Source organism: Vipera berus (genome assembly GCF_964194415.1).
Source record: "Vipera berus genome assembly, chromosome: 7".
In the NCBI taxonomy this organism is placed as follows: domain Eukaryota; kingdom Metazoa; phylum Chordata; class Lepidosauria; order Squamata; family Viperidae; genus Vipera; species Vipera berus.
In genome coordinates this window covers 46,089,154-46,109,428 of record NC_138209.1, presented here as the reverse complement: position 1 = coordinate 46,109,428, position 20,275 = coordinate 46,089,154, and the positions used below count along the sequence as shown (strand labels likewise).

The window sequence follows — 20,275 nt, the reverse complement described above, 5'->3', positions numbered from 1 at the left end:
TACTTTAGAATACACTAATTCAGTGAATGGTATATATTTTGATCAGTGATTGATATTGAGAGATCTATTGTACTGCTCAAAGATAGCAGAAAGTGATGATGATGATGATGATGATGATGATGATGATGATGATGATGATGGCGGCGATAATCATTTTGATGGCAATGCCATTTGTAATATCCTCAGTCGGATATAATGATGGGAAAATAGATAATAAAAAGTTAATCAGGTCCAATAATGTAGTGTAGTAAGATTACTATCCTATGTGTGGTTGATCAGTCACTGATCACACTGGGTGGTACCTAAGAGATTTGGCGTGTGATTACATTAGAGGCTCAAAACTGCTCTATTATTCTAAAATATCTATCTAAGGGAACACCTGCTGCCGGCATCATCTTCCCATCGTCCTGTGCGCCCCCACAGGGAGGGCCTTCTCAGGGTACCGCCGGTTAATGAATGCCAGCGGGTTATTCCCAGGGGGAGGGCGTTCTCTGTGGGTGCGCCTGCCCTATGGAACCAACTACCCACGGAACTTAGGACTGCCCCTGACCTTCGCTCATTTCGCCGGGACCTGAAAACTTGGCTCTTTGAGCTGTTTGGCCCAGACTGTGGGGTTGTTAATTTAATTGGGTTTTAGATTTACTCTTGGGGCTTGAATTTAATTTAATTGTTTTAATTGATTTTAATTTTTGTATTTCATGGTTTTAACTGCCCTGTAAACCGCCCTGAGTCCTACGGGAAGAGGGTGGTATACAAATTCAATAAAATAAATAAGCAAGTTAGGTCCAAAGGGAAAGGTAGACTTGTTTACTGTTCTGTAGGACTGTGCAAAGCATTGCAGTGGGCATTTTGTGAAGCACATTGGCCCAGTTGTACCAGGAGATATGAAAATGTGGTTGTTTTAATGTCTCAAACAAAGGGGTGTCTTTTGCTTCCTTGCTCTCTGCGAAGGATGTGTTTTGATTGCTTTGCACAGCACTCTGTTTAAGGCAAAAGGGAGTTTTTCCAAACTACGGTACAGTTTAGAACAGGGGTCTTCAAACTTGGCCCTTTTATGACTTGTGGACTTCAACTCCCAGAATTCCTCAGCCAGCGTACGCTGGCTGAGGAATTCTGGGAGTTGAAGTCCACAAGTCATAAAAGGGCCAAGTTTGAAGACCCCTGGTTTAGAAAGTTTTAATGGAAATAGAAGTGCCAAATCATTAGCTGATTTTCTGCTGAACAGGCAAATGAGCAGAGAAACAGTGTGAATAGCAATATCTTTTTTTAGCTGTAATGCTGTGAAAAAGAGAAACCTCAGAAATATTAAAACAGACAAATAATTTTTTTCAGCATCTAAATAATATTGAACTATGTTAGAATTGCAAGAAGACCTTAAAATGCCTAGAAGGTCTTATATTTAAAATTATTCTTTCTCAATCTGGTGTCCCTGAATGTGGTAGGACCTTAATATCAAGCAGAAAACAATGACCTAATCAAGGAAGTACCAGGGAGAAGACCACATATCCCAGCAATACTGGCAGGGCAAGCTACTGCATATAAACAGAGCAGAATTATTAAATTTAATAGATAAATTCCACATTCATTATCACTGGAAATGTTATTTTAGTTGGGAAATGAAGCGTCTGCAATCAATGAAGCTCAGAGAGCACTGAAGACTCCACAGTTCAACTCTTAGCTACATATATTCTCTTCTATTAGGACTGTAATTCCTAGCCAGGACAACAGCTTGTGTCAACATCTGAGATATCCGCATCAGAAAACAGTCTCCAGAGAAATACTGGAGCTCTATTTTAGCCTATAAGAACAGAATCTTGAAAGCCTAACCGTATTTTTCTTTCCCTCCTCCTTTTACGGAAGAGCAATTTAATTTTTTCCTAACGTTTTCTTCCTTCCCTAGGCTTAATTCATGTTTTGCTAACTGATGTATTCTTTTTCCAAAGACATCTCTGTGGTTTCCTAAAATGTGGGGAAAATTGATCAAATGACCCCCCCTCTTTCCAATTTACATGAATATAATGTAGACAATTAGTAGTCTATTTTTTGGTAAATCAGTAAAACACTTGTACTTTTAAACAGTACAGTGGCAAGTAAAATTTGGTAAATGCTGCTTTTTGCATTATTAAACTATACAATTTACTTATTTAGTTTACATCATGCTTCAATTATATTAAAATATTAAATTATATTAAATGGAAAACAATCTATTCAACCTAACATTTATCACCTAAAGCAACAGTGACATAACTAGATTGCATTAAAAAGACTTAAAAATAGACTTTCCAGTGTATTGGTGAGCATTAATGAAAGTGACTTTTCCTGTCTCTGTCTCCATTTCTAGCATTCAGATTCTATTTGTAGAATTCTGATGGGATGATGAATTATATTGTGTCAAACACATTAACTGAAATTAGAAATGATAATTTATTCTATTACAATAAAGTAATTATTAATATAATTATAATTATAATAATTACTATTTCCACTGTAATGTATAGAACAAATTTTGCAAATTTATTATTATTATTATTATTATTATTATTATTATTATTATTATTATTATTATTATTATTATTATTATTATTATTATTATTATTATTATTATTTATTAAACTTATATACTGCCCTTCTCCTGTAGGACTCAGGGCAGTTCACAAGGTTTTTTAAAAAACAATACAATTACAAAAATTAAAAACAATTAAAATGATTACATTAACCTTGAATACATAAAAATCCCAATTAGAATCCAATTAAAACCCCAATTAATACTCTCAGTCCAGGCCAGAAAGCTCAAAGAGCCAGGACTTCAGGTCCCGGCGGAATGAGCGAAGGTCAGGGGCAGTCCTAAGCTCTACAGGCAGCTGGTTCCAAAGGGCAGGCGCACCCACAGAGAAGGCCCTCCCCCTGGGTTTTGTCCGCCGGCAATCTTTTACCGGTGGTACCCTGAGAAGACCCTCCCTGTGGGAGCGCACAGGACAAAGGGAGCTTGATGCCAGCAGCAGGTGCTCCCTCAGATATCCCGGACCCAAGCCATTTAGGGCTTTATAGGTCATCACCAGCACCTTGAAATTAAGGTGTGTAGACTTCAACTCCCATAGTTTCCTGGCCAGCTGAATATTCCAGATCATTGTCCTTGTTAGGATTGTGGAAAGCTGATCTGAACAATATTTCATTTGGTTGTTCCACTCAACCATATTTGGTACTGTATAATTATTAGCACTCATTTTTCTAGAAGGATCCTAGTTATAAAATGATACTTTGAGACTATTTTTATGGTTCTCCTTAGCAATCTTGCTTACAATTTTACTTATTTCCAATTGCTCCATGCTGTATTGCTTGAGTATCATAATATAACATGGGGATGTAAGGAAATTTCATGATACCAACTAGTGTATACTACCTAAAATACACGGTATACAAAAAGTCACAGACTCTTATGTAAATTACATTAAGTGTTCAAATTGGTTGCCATTTTTTCTAAACACTTAGTTTGACTTCATGACCTCTGAATATTTCTTGGTATAATTATATTTTCTTTTATATTTACAAATTATGATGTGACAGTCTTCTTTAGATTGTCTGACAATGTGGGGCCTGACTTTATTGTGTGTGTGTGTGTGTGTGTGTGTGTGTGTGTGTGTATCTCTAGAAAGGGAAAAGTGGTTAAAACTTTTTTCTTAATGCCTTTCCTCCAAGACAAATTCGTGACACTGTAAATTGGATCTTCAGTGAGCCAATGCTTGTTTACTATATCAATATTTTTCGAGATGCATTTTGGCCAAATGGGAAACTGGCATCCAGCCCAAAGCCAACAAATGAACAGCAAAGTCAAGAAACAAAAGAGAAAGCACAGCAGAAACTACTTGAAAACATTCCAGGTGAGATATTCTGACATTATTTCAATATTAGAACATTATTTTTTGTTTCAGATTTTTATTAGATAAACTGTTAGGTTTATCAAGATATAAAATACAAAAGAAAATGAAAATAGTGGGAAAATGCAGGAGGAAAAAGGGAAGGGAAAAAATGTAGAGGGAAAGGGGGGAAAGAAAAACAGTGAGTTCTGATTCTTGAGTGCAGTAGAACAGAATAATAACACTGCAGTCTACAGTCTACTTTTACATGCTAACATATATGTTCTTTTGACAGCAGAGGTCAAATTTGATGAACAAACATGTTTAAGTAAATCTTCTCCTTGGCTATTTAATAGCAATAGGATTTAGACTTACATACCTCTTCATAGTATTTTATAGCCCTCTCTAGCAGTTTAGAGTCAGCATATTACCCACAACAATCTGGGCCCTCAGAAGGATGGAAGGTTGAGTCAACCTTGAGCTGGTCAGGATCAAACTGCTGGCAGCCGGCAGAGTTAATCTGTAATACAGCATTCTAACTATCACGCCACCACAGCTCTTCCATGGTATTGATATTTCAGAGTGAGGATAAAGAATTTAGAAGAAAGAGTACAGGAACTTGAGATAATTGAACTTCCATCATTTCTTTTATTCTATTACAGTAGTTAGACTATTTTGTTGCCATTGCACCCAGTTTGGATCATTATATAATTGCACTAGTGTGGATATACTCCTATTTATTTATACACTGATTTTTTAGATTATATTCCCTCATAAATGGTTGAAAGTATTAAAATCAGAGTCAGACTCTTTTTTTTTTAAAAAAAATGCTTCTTTCAGACACTCTCCAAAGTCTTGTTGGACAGCAAAATGCTCGCCATGGTGTAATAAAAGTGTTCAACGCACTTCAAGAAACCAAGGCCAATAAGCATCTTCTTTATGTGAGTTTAACTCAGACTCAGCTTGTTATTTAAAACTTTTCAGATCTAGAAGCTTCACTGTCTAATATAATGTTTCATAGAACTTTATTTTTTTTACTTAGAATGGGTGAAACCCAATTACGAGAATATACAGTATAATATAGGGATGCGGTGGCTCAGTGGGTTAGGACGCTGAGCTTGTCGATCAGAAGGTTGGCAGTTTGGCGGGTCGAATCCTGAGTGCTGCGTAACAGAGTGAGCGCCTGTTACTCGTCCCAGCTTCTGCCAACCTAGCAGTTCGAAAGCATGTAAAAATGCAAGTAGAAAAATAGGGACCATTACGGTGGGAAGGTAACAGCGTTCCGTGCACCTTTGGCATCTAGTCATGCCAGCTACATGACCACGGAGACGTCCTTGGACAAGCGCTGGCTCTTTGGCTTTGAAATGGAGATGAGCACTGGCCCCTAGCACGCAACTAGCACGCATGTGCGGGGAAACCTTTACCTTTACCTTTTTTATAATTCACACCTAAATGAACTATGGCCATGTTTCCTTCAATTTCTTATCTTCTCTAGCTGAGTAGTAGCTGAAGCAATGAGTACACATGTGCATTTGTGTACTTGCTGTTACACATAATCTGAAGTAGAGCAATCCTGTTCCAGAACAGAGGGCCTTCTGACAAATTATTAGGAGACCTTTTCATTATACTTCTCTACACAAAATATTTATTTAAATTTGGTTACAGATCAGGAAACATGCTGTAATGGGCAATAAAGGCTTTTACCAGAAGGCCTTATTCTTTGGAATGGTTATACCTCCAGCCTCCCTGAAACCCCTAAATTGGCCATTGTTGGGTCCCCAAGATGTCCCTTCAGAGGAAGTGTGCTTCAGTCCTCTTTATACTGTAATATTTGATGTTCTAATGTCAGTTTAGAAGGAAAAAAAATCACATTTTAATTTTTCTCTCTTAGGTATTATTGGAAATGCTGCTACTTGAATTGTGTCCTGAACTGCGAATTCATTTAGAAAAGGTTAAAGCAGCTCAGGTTTGAATGTTCAGGTGAATTAGTAAGAAGAATGTCTATTGGTAATAATAGACTTAAACATTTCCCTCTTTTCCACGGAGGGTTGACTGAAAACTTCTGAGAATTTGTATATTTTTCTTTTCTTTTTTTTTAGATTCACACAACGCAAAGCAGACTTAAAAAGAACAGATAATAGAGTAGAATGCCAGCAATGTGTAGTTTCTGGCTTTTATTTAACTTGTTATATGAATAAATCTCTTTAAGATACAGATTGAAATGTGAATGTTAATATAAGATATATGAAATATAAAGTATTTTAAACATTTACAAAAGGCATTTTGCTTTAGTAATATCTTAATGGATGTTGTACAGTTATTTTTTTCGCTGAGGATACTGACTGTTCCTCTATTTTCTTGTGTATTGATGAGCCTTGTGCAATATATGTAAAGATACTGTGTAAATTTTATTGCTTTTATTTTTACCAAAGATTTTCCATAGTTTGCAGCATTTGTAAGCAATAAATTATAAAAGTAGAGTGCACCGCTTCATATTTACAACTTTTATTACAGCTTGAAAGTTGGAGTGTTGTTTCAGAGAAATGTACGTATTTATTTGTTTGAACATTACAGACAACCAAACTTTAGTGCTACCTTGAAATACATTGTGAGCGAATCATCCTTAAGCAGGATATAAATATCTTATCATCCTAATAAATTGGAAGTGCAGTTAAATCATCCAGCCCGTTTTGATGTTCTCCAGGGCATGTTGTCTGCAAACGTATCTCTTTTAAAAGGGCTGTTACACCCATATTTAATCCTATGTCAAGGTTGCCCATTTAGCCATTTAAAGAACAGATAGTAAGCTATTGTTGTTAGAGTAGCAATGTGTATTCTGAACTTAATTTATTAATGTGTTCTGCTAAAAAAATTACAGTATTTTCAGGGTATGTATATCTTAAACATAATACTACCAACAACAGGTGCAGAGAAGAATCATAATCCAGCAAATTATGAGATGGTTGACCTTTTTATATATATTTTTTAAAAAACTTAATGATTCACACATTAAGCCAATTAACTTGTTCTTTTTAGCAGCAATGACCTTTATGTAATGATTTTAAATACACAATGTGTTGCAGTGATTTTATGGTAATTACGGATCCAATACACAGCGGCCTGAATTATCATGTACTTTACTTCTGCAATGCATTATCTGTATATCACAATTGGTAACCTATATCTACCAGGGATTTCAGGGTTTATTGATTTCAAGTAATTATTCATATGGATGTGGTCTAATAGTAGATTTAAACAGATGCAAAAAAAATACCAAATAATTTTTCAGCAACTGTGGAAGAATCCTTTAGGAAGTTAGGGCTTTCAAAGGATGTTTTAAATTTATTTCTAAAATTAATTATACAAATGTGCACACTGCTGATTTAATGTTCTCAGTGTTTTTTCTAATATACAATGAAATGTTTTTATATATTAGACAAAGTTATTTCATATATTTTATAGTAAACAAAAATAAGTACTGTGACACAAGCCTACTAATCCAGTATACAACTTGTTAAAACTATATCATCTTAGGCTGTATAGCTAAGTAGTCCATATTTCTTTAAGATAACTGAAGAATTCCTGGCACTTTGATATTCACAAACTGAAAGCACTCTGATGTGACAAATAATCATCCAAGGTTTTCCTGGAGTTTTTTGGAACCCATTTTTTACCTAGAAGACAGAATCCATATAAGCTGTGTGAAGCTATGCAGTAGACTGGCCACATTTCCTTTTGTTTGTGGCCGACCTCACAGCGCATCGTAAATAAAAAAATAGGTTTTCTGTATTCTGTCCTTTTCTTCAGCATCTGAAGACACGTTGTGCAGGATTACCTGTAGTGACTTCTGTTTTTTACCAGTGTATGAAAGAAGCTGGTATAGGTTAGTGAATGTATAGGTTTGTTTTCTTGAAGTGTTTTTATGCTTTCTCTTTATCCCTTATCCTTTATCTCATTCGACGTAGAAATGATCTTGCTTGAAATCAGTTCTGAGAAACCCAAGAGAATTGCATTCTCTAAACCTCATGATTATGACAGAATTTGTACTTAAGGCAAGGACTACTAGATGCTTTCTTTTTCTTCCGAGAGGCTAGCCAACCTTTCTCCACTATAACTACAAAGGATAACAAGAAATATTATGTAAGGCAGAGTATTGACGTAGCACACAGTCTTAACCATGGATAGCTAATTGCAAATGCCTTCAGAAATGTAGTCAGTGATCATCAGTCAACTTTTATTATATTAACAGAATTAAAGAATAGTTTTACAAAAGTAATGGTTATAACTTTACTGAAAGAAATTTATATGCATTACTCTGAATGAAGAAAAGGGAGACAAAAGAAGTTTGCTCATATTAATCAGAAGCTGAAAGAAATGTGTGCCTCAGATTCAGCAAAATAATATTCTAAATTCTCCCATGATTAGCAGTCAGCTCAAGATCAGCAGCTAAAGCAGGATCCAATCGACATGCCTTTAAAAACAGAAAAATATATTTTAAAAAATAAAATTGATCTTGTGTGTATTGTACAAGCTCACTGTGCTAGTAGATATTGTTTCCTAAGCTTCTTTGGGTTAAATCATTAAACTAAAAATACTTTTGATCTCCTTAATCTGTTTTTTTAAAACTCTCAAGATTAACTGATATGGCAAGGTGGCTTTCAAATATGGAAAATCTATCATGGAAAAAGTTAAACTGAATTCTATACTTGCCAGATGTTTAGACTGGATTTTGCATTTTTGTCCATTTATCAAATCCTTCCCAAGAACCTAGGATAGGCACATGTTGTTTAATAATATTAAAAGCATCATTATTACTATTCTTGGATTATAAATTCACTCCATTATTGCTATAGTTAAAATGAAAACTGATAATTGGTTATTTTATTTGATATTTGTAAAAGAAAAAAGTGATTATTTATAGAGGATATTCACATTTATTCCACAGAAAATGTCCAATCTCAGTCACAAGGTACTTAATTTTTAAAAAATTGAAACACAAACAGGGAACTGAGTCAAGAATACTACTAAATCATAGCTCGACCTAAGTTAGCACATTCCTCCAATATAGCTGTCAAGAAATTTAAATGCTTTCACTTCATTTTTGAGTATTTGCAGCTTGCCTTATGGTCTTAAGCTTGAAGAAAAAGTGAGTGATGTTAACTATACTTACTAGAAACAAGCTAGCTTCAGGCCATAGCTCATAAAACTAATTTATCCACAATAAATTTACTTAATATTAACAAGTGAAGCTTCCGTAAACTTTAATTAATCTAAAAACAGAAGTGGAGAAAGCAGGGAACATATAAACCTGGAAATATGGTAGACTTAGTCAGAAACTGGTATTCCCCACACTTAAGATTACAGTGTCCTTCAAAGCAGCGAGATTGCAGGCTGCAGAGTATACATGCCTTTGATAATCACATGAACAGTAAGAATATCTATTTAGAATTTGTATGATTATGTCTGTACCATCTATCTTAAAGTTGGCTTTGAAATCTTTCACTTCAAGTGGAAGTAACAAATGGGGCACAAACCTAATTTAAGTCAATCTGATGTTTTTGTTAAATTCTTTTCAAATATTTTATAAACGGTTTAATTTTCATGTATACCGTAATTCTGTTTCGTATATTACAGATAAGCCTAACAGTAAACTTAAGAAAGTAAACTCACATCCAATTAAAAAAGATAGAGCCACCCCTTTCTTACCTTAGAATAATAACTTTTAGCTGCTGTTATATCTTGTTGGGTTCCTCGGCCAAGCTGGAGGCATCTGGCCAAGTAGAAAGAAGCCATTGCAAGTCCTCTGCTTATGTAAAAAGGAAGACAATCTGTTTCCTCTGCTATCTTTTCAACATTGTCATTTTCTGTTACTCTATTTGGAGATGCACCATAGGTTAAAAAAATAGTAACTTCAGAACACGAAAGAATAATTCAAATAATTACTAAGAACAATTTTGCCAAAGACTAGACTTTTTGTATAAAAGTCTAATGGGTTAGACTTTTATACAAAAATGTGCCCATAGTTTATAAGCCCTAAGTTCACATACAGGTAGTCCTTGACTTATGATGGCAATTGGACTGGAATTGCTGTCATTAAATGATGCATCTGTAAAGCACAAACATGTTGCCTAATGATGACAATCCCTATAGTCCCAGTTGCAGTCATTAATTGAATTCCACAGTTGTTAGGTGAAGCAACTTCCTGCTTTCCACACCCAAGCTCAATGGGGAACTCAGCAGGAAGTTGCAAGTTCCAGGCAGGAAGTTAAGTGGCTGCTTCCAGGTAGGGGATACCATAGAACATGGGAAGAGGTAGAGGGTTCATGAGATGCACATGTTGGGGAGGGTGGGGTGTGAAGCATGGCAAGGTCAGAAAGGGTGAGCAAGGGATACAGCATGGGTCAGAGACAGTTTGAGGGTGCAAGAGCGGTATTGCTTGGATTGGGGAAGGTGCAGGGGAATGCACGAGAGGCAGCACAAGGAGGGTGTACAAGAGCGAGAGGGAAAGCACAGTGAAGGTTGGGGAAAGTGTGTGAGTGGCCCGAGTGGTACAAGTGCAGGAGGGGTGCGCAGGTGGGAGAGACCTTCCCTGCCGGGGAAGTGTGTTAGGATTCCCCATTGACTTGGGGTTGAAAGATAAAAAATTGGGAAAAAGACATGTAACTTTGTTTTTATAAATGATACAGTAAGATTATTGCAATATCTATAGCGCAGAAATACTCTGTGAACATAAAACGTGCTGACATGGCCAGATTAACATGTTTTATTAGAGAGAAGATATACAGTATATTCGTTATTTTGTTCTATTTACATTCTTTTCATTTTCTTCCTTTATTATTGCAAACAGAGTAGCCCCACTGTGAAAGAGATGGCAAATAAATTTAACAGATAGATGATAGACAGATAGATAGATAGATAGATAGATATAGGTAGGTAGGTAGGTAGGTACAACCAACCAGCCAGCCAGCACCTTGAACTGGACCTGGTAGGAAACTAGCTGTCAATGCAGCTTGTGGAGCAGACTTGTAACATGCCACTACATTCAGTACCATCTGAAGCTTCTGGATGCTATTAAAGGATGGCCCCTTGTAGAGCGACTTATGATCTATGATTATGACAATTACCGTAGATAGGATACATTGTAGAAAGAAGAGACTATACTTTACAATTACTATAACAAGATCAGGAGCCAATTTTTTTTTATTTTTTCCTTTTCACACTTTAGATTATTTTTAAATTCATTTTATTTTTTCCTTCTTACTTTAGATTGTATTAATTATTCTTGTTTTGAAAACTCTCAATGACATTGCATTAAAAAGAGCAGAGAATTTGCAAATGATCACGTGATCACAGATGCTGCCACCAGCAATAAGTTGTCAAGCACACAGACTGTGATCAGGTGACTATGGAAGTATTCAGATGGCAGGATCTCCAAGAACTGGTCATAGCCACCATTCGTTCAATACCATCGTAATGTCAAATGGTCACTAAACAAATTGTCATAAAGACTGCCTGTACATAAAAGAGATTTTATACAGTCATAAACTATATCCAGAATTAATGTAGTGTACAAGCATAGCAAATACTAATTGCTCATAGATAGGAAAAGCTCTTGCATAAAAATCTTTGTGCCTGAGGACTTTAAAAGCCACAACAGGAGAGATTTTAAAATGTTATTTATTTTTAAATAATGTATATATCACATAGCATCTGAAATACATATGCTGACCTCTTGCCCGTTAGGTACAAATGTTCAGTTGTCTACCCACATAAATACTGGTGAATTTGATTTATGCTTTCTTTTTCTCAATTAGCTTCCCCTTGAAGAACAAACTAAAATGAATTCACCTTTTGGCAAACTCGGCCGCTTTTATAAAACATTTTCTTTTGTAATAATATTCCACCAAATGGCCTTTAGCATAGACATTTCCTCGATCCGATGCCTGATTGAGGCACTCCAAAGCAGCCTTCACGTTTTGACGTATGCCATGTCCGTGAAGATACATAATCCCAAGGATGCCTTGCGATTCCAAGCTTCCATTCCCACAAGCTTCTGAATGCCAAAAGAATGCCTGCAGAAAAACAACTTTCCAAAGATCATTTGGGCGGGAAGAAGAAAGAGATCTTTGCTATATTGAGGCTATGTGGATTGATAGATACAGAGCTAAAGATTATGCTTTGGGTTTAGGAAAAACCTCTCTAGCTACCCAGAAATATGAAGATTGTCAATCTTCAAACTGGCAGTGATACTGTGTACGTAACTGACATTCTTCAGCAGTTGCCTGTGCTGTTTAGATAGGAAATAACTCTATTTCATTATTCTGGAGTGAAAAATAAGACACCATAATTTCCAATTTAAAATAAATGCGCATATATATATATATATATATATATATATATATATATATATATATATATATATATATATATATGTATGTATGTATGTATGTATGTATGTATGTATGTATGTATGCATGCATGCATGCATGCGTATATATATATACACACATACACATACACATATATATGTATATATATATATGTATATGTGTGTGTGTATATGTATGTATATATATATATATATATATATATATATATATATATATATATATATATATATATATATATATATATATATATATATATATATGAGTCAAATGTTAACTATTAGATTACCTTGCTAGACCCCAAACATGGGGCAAATCTTTATTTCCTGTTTTCAGCCTTATCTCAAAGGCCATCGAACAGGCTGTAGTCACACCGGACAGTTCATATATTTGTGTAAATTACTAACAAAGAATTAAGGGAGACTAAGATGCATTTCTGACTCTTTAGTCTTCATCAGTCAGTCAGGGTATGACTGACTGATGAAGACTAAAGAGTCAGAAATGCATCTTAGTCTCCCTTAATTCTTTGTTAGTAATTTATACACACACACACACACACACACACAGACACACACACACATATATATATATCAACATTCTTGAGGGATCTTATCTATTGGCATATATATATATATATATATATATATATATATATATATATATATATATATATATATATATATATATATATATATATATATATATATATATATATATATATATATATATATATATATATATATATATATATATATATATATATATATATATATATATATATATAAAAGGTAAAGGTAAAGGTTCCCCCGCACATGCGTGCTAGTCGTTTCCGACTCTAGGGGCCGGTGCTCATCTCCGTTTCAAAGCCGAAGAGCCAGCGCTTGTCCGAGGACGTCTCCGTGGTCATGTGGCCGGCATGACTAGACGCCAAAGGCACACGGAACGCTGTTACCTTCCCACCGTAGTGGTCCCTATTTTTCTACTTGCATTTTTACATGCTTTCGAACTGCTAGGTGGGCAGAAGCTGGGACGAGTAACAGGCGCTCACTCTGCTACGCGGCACTCGGGATTCGACCCGCCAAACTGCCGACCTTCCGATCGACAAGTTCAGCGTCCTAACTTAGCCAATAGATAAGATCCCTCAAGAATGTTGTTTGAGCCTTTGGCCCAAAATCATCCAGTGAGATTCTGTAGCTGATGGTAGACTGGGTTTTCCCAGTCCTGGTCCAATTCCTTAGTCACTATACCACATTGGGTCTCTGTTCTCCTCGTCTTGCTGCCTCTTTTTTGTCATTTCCAAATGGAAAGAGACTCTATTTGGCCAGTTGAATGCAGGGCTTGGAATAAAACTACCCCAAAGAAAAAGCTACCTTTTTAAGATCCTTAGCATGTGCTGAATACAGCATTCCAAGCGTACTCTGAGCCTTTACACTTGCTTTTGGGTTCCCATGGTCTGCAGCAAAAAGCCATAATCTAGAAAACAATAGTAACATTGATGGATTATTTTCATTCATAGCCATGTGGAAGTTTCTCAGATGTTGTGAAACTTACTGTACACAGTTCTTCAAAAACCATCAAACTGTAACTAAGCAGTCCCATCCAGCATAACCAATGCTAAAGCATTTTGGGTGTTGTAGTTCAACATCACTGGGAGAACTACAAGTCCCTTATCCTTGCATTAGTCCATTGTGTTGAAATCATGGCTCAGACTATATTATTCTAGTTCGCTGCAAAATTGTCAGGCTGATATGCCCACACATAGATGCACTATAAAGAAAGGTTACCTTTCAGCTTCTTCTTCAGAAAATTGAGTCCCACGTCCTTCGAAGTAAGCTCGGCCAAGGTTGTATGCAGCAGCAAATTTTAAATGTCTTGCTTTAGGAGAGTCAGAATTGAGAATCTTCTTCATATATTCAGCTCCTTTCTTCTGCAGGTGAACCAAAGCAAAGAGTAAGTGATCATGTCAGGACATGACTCACTTGTGAACAAGCAATCTACTTGCATGCCAGACCAAGTCATGAAGGTTTCATGTTTGAGATGAAATGTTAAAACATTTAATTGATGGAGATATGATTCCAACAGCAATTTCTATTGAGGTGAAACCCAGAGGAGGTGTGTCTAGCTAAGATACTTGGTGCTTTGCAACGTAACATTAAAATGGAATATAAGCCGGAGTTTGATTCTGACCGGCTCAAGGTTTACTCAGCCTTCCATGTTTCCAAGATCGGTAAAATAAGGACCCAGATTGTTGGGGGCAATATGCTGACTCTGTAAACCCCTTAGAGCAGACATGTCAAACTCATGACGTCACGTGATGTTGCGCAATGTATCAGGATAGTTTTGCCATTGCCGGTAATGGGATGGGTGTGGCTTCCCGATGACACGTCTGGCCCACAGGCCAGGAGTTTGATACCCCTGCCTTAGAGAGTGCTGTAAAGCACTATGAAGAGGTATATAAGTACTATTGCTATTTCACTTAAAAACCAGTAGAATCTTCAGGAAAAATTATCAAAATTCAAGCAAGAAATCTTGTATAAATAAACTCTTTTATTAAAAGGACTTTTCGGTTCAGAAAATCATAATAAAGGTTTGGCTCTGAAAATTAAGCTATTGCTGCCCTAATGAAAAACATCTTAAGCCAGTTGGGGAAAACCTTCCATATTAATAGCAATCTCAAATCTGTCCTCTGCCATTCCCGACTCCGAATTTACAGAAACCTTGGCAGATCCAACTTAAGTCTTGTGGCCTATAGGTTTTGGAGATGGTTGCCTCTGATAGATTTTCATAAACCACTTTTATGGACATTCATTTAAATTGATAGGTGCCTACAGGGATCACACGAATGTGATTTGTGAGCCAATTACGAATCCATCTAGTGATGATGATGCCTGTCCCACATTTTCAAAGTAAGTTTTGACCTACTTTGTCAAATGCCTTACTGAAATCCAAGTATACTATGTCCGCTGCATTTCACTAGTCCACTAATTTAGTCACTTTATCAAAGAATGAAATAAGATTTGTTTGGCATGATTTGTTTTTGACAAATCCATGTTGTCAAAAATGGACTATTCATGCAGAAGATTCCCAGTCATTGTAGTTTTGTATTTTGCAGATGCCATATAGACCAAGGCTTTTCAACCAGTGGTACGGGTACCACCTGTGGTACATTGGCACCTGGCAGGTGGTACGCGACCATCCTACAAAAGTGGTAGTGGGGGAGGGGAATGAGCTGAACCGGTGGCAGCACCACACAAGCCTGAGCGAGAGATGGCTGGAGCTGCAGGGCTGTCAGGGCTCAGCGGAAGCACCAGGATTAGCTCCAGGCTCCAGCTGGAGCTCAGCGCTGATCCTGGCGCTTCTGCTGAGCCCAGAAGGAACGCCGATCAGCTGGAATGTTGCAGCATCCCCAGGGTCTTGTGATTTACATTCAGATGCTTGGCAACTGATTCATATTTATGACAGTCACAGTGTCCCAGGGTCACGTGAAGTGACCAAAACCTGCTGCAACCACCCAGCAGTTGGGGGGAATAAAAACACAGCCCACCAAACCAAACACAGCCCACCCCTGCTGCCAGTCCTCAACAGAAATGCTCACAACAATGAAAACCTCGGACAGGAGGAAGAGCGCTGCCGGGCGGGCAGGCAGGTGTCTTGCTCGGCTGTTGCTTGGGGGGCACTTTTTTCAGTGCCATTGTAAGTTTTTGACACCTTGCTAGGCCCACTGGTGGTGCTCGGATGTTGCCATAAACTAAAAGTGGTACAATGGGTGAAAAGTTTGAAAAGCCCTGATATAGGCAATCCACTATCTTGTAGATTTGTAGCTACCTCCCATGAGAGGGGACAACTTCATATATTGAACCATGGAATTAAAAGATTTGCAGTTTCATTCCCTTTGCATTTTTCTTGTTCAGAATTTGTGCTACTGTTGAATAATAAATGTACAGTGAGGGAAAGAATTATTTGATCCCCTGATTTTGTATGTTTGCCCACTGACAAAGAAATGATCAGTCTATAATTTTAATGGTAGGTTTATTTTAACAGTGAAAGACAGAATAGCGACAAAAAAATCCACAAAAATGCATTTCAAAAAAGTTATAAATTGATTTGCATTTTAATGAGTGAAATAAGTATTTGATCCCCTATCAATCAGCAAGATTTCTGACTCCCAGGTGTCTTTTATATAGGTAACGAGCTGAGATTAGGAGCACTCTCCTAATCTCAGTTTGTTACTTCTATAAAAGACATCTGTCCACAGAAGCAATCAATCAGATTCCAAACTCTCCACTATGGCCAAGACCCCATTGTCAAACATGAGGTGGAAACATTATGCTTTAGGGGTGTTTTTCTGCTAAGGGAACAGGATAACTTCACCGCATCAAAGGGACGATGGATGGAGCCATGTACCATCAAATCTTGGGTGAGAACCTTCTTCCCTCAGCCAGGGCATTGAAAATGGGTCGTCGATAGGTCAGCATGGCAATGACCCAAAACACATGGCCAAGGCAACAAAGGAGTGCCTCAAGAAGAACATTAAGGGCCTGGAGTGGCCTAGCCAATCTCCAGACCTTAATCCCATAGAAAATGGGAGAGAGCTGAAGGTTCAAGCTGCCAAATGTCAGCCTCCAAACCTTAATGACTGGAAAGGATCTGCAAAGAGGAGTGGGACAAAATCCCTCCTGAGATGTATGCAAACCTGGTGGCCAACTACAAGAAACGTCTGATCTCTGTGATTGCCAACAAGGGTTTTGCCACCAAGTACTAAGTCATGTTTTGTGAAGGGGTCAAATACTTACTTAAATCAATGTATAACTTTTTTGAAAGGTGTTTTTCTGGATTTTTTTGGTTGTTATTCTGTGTCTCACTGTTAAACCTACCATTAAAATTATAGACCGAGTATTTCTTTGTCAGTGGGCAAATGTACAAAATCAGCATGGGGATCAAATAATCTTTCCCTCACTGTATGTATATAAATTATGAAAATTAATGAATATTTACTTTCTGGTTACAACTTACAGAATTTGGAGGAGTTCCCAATCCATCATAGTACATTACACCCAACTGATACATGGACTGAAAATCTGTGTTTTGTTCAAATTGTAATAATGCATCTTCATAACGTTTCTGCACCAAGCACATAGAAAATCAAATATTTAGGATTAAATCAGCTAGTAAATCTTACAAACTGCTGAAGCTTTCAGAATATTATTCCTATCTAGATACTATATTAATTTAAAATAATTAAAAGGGTGACTAAGCATCTTAGAAATTTGAAATTAAGTGCATCAAGGACAGTAGTACTTCATCAAATTCAAACAATATTAGGACCTGAAATGATAGGTAAGCATGTTCAGAAGAAAATGCTTATAAGATATATTTATACCTGATTCTGGCTTAGATCCTCAGAACATAAACAAAAGCCTAACAGCAAATAGGTTCCTGGACAGAAACCTTGAAAAAGAGTAAAATGCTTGGATCCAAATCCTTGGATCTGCATCTGCTATAAGATAAATGCATATTTCTCCACTGAAGAAAATATTCTGGAAGCTATGTTGGAGAAAGTATGCTTCTTCCTATTGGGTACTAGGGAACATTAGGAGATTGTTATTGCACCCAAGCATCCAATCGCCTTGGCTATGTGAATAGTGCAGATTAATTAGGCCATTGTTCTCAATCTACATGGTTCCTATGAAATGAATTGCAGTATCCTTGTTGGCATGTTTGTTGAGTAGATCATTGACCTTTGTGTTAAAAAGAGGAGGTTGTGCAAACCCTTTGTTAATGACTCTGGATTCCTATTGTCAATCAAACTGGAAACCTTGCAGCACCCAACAACCCAAGCAAGCATGAGAAATGGTGGGGAATGCTTGGGAACTAAAGTTTTACCAATATAAGTCAGTGCCACATGCTGCCTACTCCTGGGGTAGAATATGAATGCCTAAACTAAGACCACACATAGCAGTCTTCCAGTATTTGCAACCAATATTTATTGAACAAGACATATAGGCCTGATTTACTTACACTAAATCAAATACAGGACTATGTAAACCAAGCTAGTAGTGTAATTTTCTATATTCTTAATTACACTAAAATCAATTATTTTCTCAAGCTTGAAGCTATTCTACTGTGTTGGAAATATCATACTCCCCAGCTAGTAGGACCAGTAGAGTTGGGAATTATAAATGCTACTGTTTCTGGAGAGCACCACATTGGGGGAATGAGTTCTAAAATATTGGCATCTGAAATTGTCCTTAATCCTTGCTTTTGATGCTGTCTCCCTCCAATATACTTTACTTTCTTTTAAAAGTTGTACAGTTTCACCTCTTCAAAATAAAGTTGCCCTTTGAGAAAATATGCCAGTGACTCTCCATCTTTGATTCGCTTTTCCAGAAGTTCTTCAGCCTTTGCAAGCAGAAAACTATGATCGGAAGCCCCTGTTTAAAAACAGAGACACAGCTGTGGTTGTTTATACAATAATCAACATATAAAGCAGATGTGGAGAAGCTTTTTGGACCAGAAAAATTATTTTTCTTCATAGGCATTTGTTGAAGCTGCATGTCAGTTATAGGTGGATGGGAATCAAACTCATTTAGAACGAGGGATGGATGAACAGAAGAAGTAGTGTGACAAGGATACAAGGAGTTGGATCCAGACGCCTGGTGACTTGATTAGTTGGCAAGTAGACACATCTTAGGGGTGTGATCCTGATTGTATTATAGAAAGTCATGTTAAAAGCTCAGTTCACATCTCAGTTCTGATATTTTTTCCTTCAACTGTTTTTTTTCAAGATCCTGTAGGCAAAGAAAATGGCCCCAATCCAAAGATATTTGAGCACAACATGTATGCAGATGGTTACTTAGTTTTGAAAATACTGATCATGCTCGATCATGCTCAGGAAGAAAAGAGTTACATTTCTCCTCTCCTTACTCTCTACAACTCTCAATGCTGACTGCATTATCTGTCAGGAAATATACACACAAATGCACTCCATCATTCATTGTACTACTATGTGGATACCATATTTGTAGGTGGAATACTTCAAGAGGAATCTTACCCAGAAAGCTTGGATTTTTTGCTGCACTGGGGTGCCTAAACTTTAACATTATTTGAATGTAAACTTGACAATGAAATGAAACAAAAAGAAAAAAGCCTCCAAATGAAATGCAATTTGGAGTCATTGATTACATCAAGTTGTTAACTGCATGTCAAAATACAAAAAATAGAGACAGAGCAAATGTGTTGCCGCTTATACAACTGTCCCTCCATTTGTTGAAGGAAAGTATTACAAAATAAACTGCAATACCATAAGGGGGTTATTTTCTAAACAAATTCTATGAAATACAATTCCCCAACAAAAGGTCAATGCTTTGCTGAGAAGCCCTGTGGTGTTATTGATATGTCTAACTCTGCAGAGCTATGCATATAGTAGAGGAAGAGATGTAAGGTGGTTTACACTGAGAACTAAATCAAAAGGATCAAATCTAACTGCTATGGTTTTATAAGTTTGTTTAGTTGTTTAATTAAACCAGGATTTTATCCCATGTATAATAATTAGGCAGAATTTTCTGAGCAGTGTTTTTGTTCTAGCTGCGAGTAATAGAGAAGAGGGAGAAAAAAGCATGATTCCCTGGAAGATTAGCTCATTTATAGTGAGAGGTCAGCAGCATAATCCCTCTACCTTTCTTGAGAAAAAGAACCGCCATTTTAAAGAAGACAATCTATGACACTGCAAAAACCTCTCTTCCTTTTCTTGGCAGAGGTTCTGGCTATTTATAGCTCCTGTAATTTTGTTCCTCCATTTGTTCAGGAAACAAGAGTGTGGCTTCTTATAATTCAAGTACTATGGAAGTATCCCTTCGCCTTATCCCAACCATGTGATAAAAAATGAACTGTGAAAGCTAGAATGTGTATTGTTTTGTTACCTTGATGGGATAGCCATTGTAAACTATCCAATTCACTACTGGACTCCTTTAAAATGCACTGGAGAACAGTCTCAGTACTATGTTCCCAAGGCAGAGATTCACTGGTTGTCTTCAT

General features: G+C 36.8%; 2 protein-coding genes across 4 annotated transcripts in view; one reads left to right on the top strand and one right to left on the bottom strand.

Annotated features, from left to right (window-relative positions):
• Nucleotides 1–6,533, top strand: part of SNX25 (sorting nexin 25) — a 62,532-nt gene extending 55,999 nt beyond the window's left edge. For 2 of the 3 annotated variants that reach the window (XM_081332255.1, XM_081332254.1), the window contains 3 exons: nucleotides 3,697–3,878; nucleotides 4,695–4,795; nucleotides 5,746–6,533. In XM_081332255.1, coding sequence (XP_081188381.1) covers nucleotides 3,697–3,878; nucleotides 4,695–4,795; nucleotides 5,746–5,826 — 364 coding nt within the window. In that variant the 3' untranslated portion in view covers nucleotides 5,827–6,533. The remainder of the gene's footprint in view (nucleotides 1–3,696; nucleotides 3,879–4,694; nucleotides 4,796–5,745) is intronic. The other variant, XM_081332253.1, reaches the window with a different exon arrangement.
• Nucleotides 6,534–6,632: 99 nt separating this feature from the next.
• On the bottom strand, nucleotides 6,633–20,275 carry LRP2BP (LRP2 binding protein; the record flags this gene model as incomplete). Its single annotated transcript, XM_081332258.1, has 8 exons — nucleotides 6,633–8,325; nucleotides 9,561–9,726; nucleotides 11,703–11,926; nucleotides 13,612–13,714; nucleotides 14,026–14,201; nucleotides 17,255–17,362; nucleotides 18,560–18,672; nucleotides 20,161–20,275. 8 exons carry the CDS (start codon nucleotides 20,273–20,275, stop codon nucleotides 8,260–8,262), a joined length of 1,071 nt encoding a protein of 356 aa, XP_081188384.1. The 3' UTR covers nucleotides 6,633–8,259.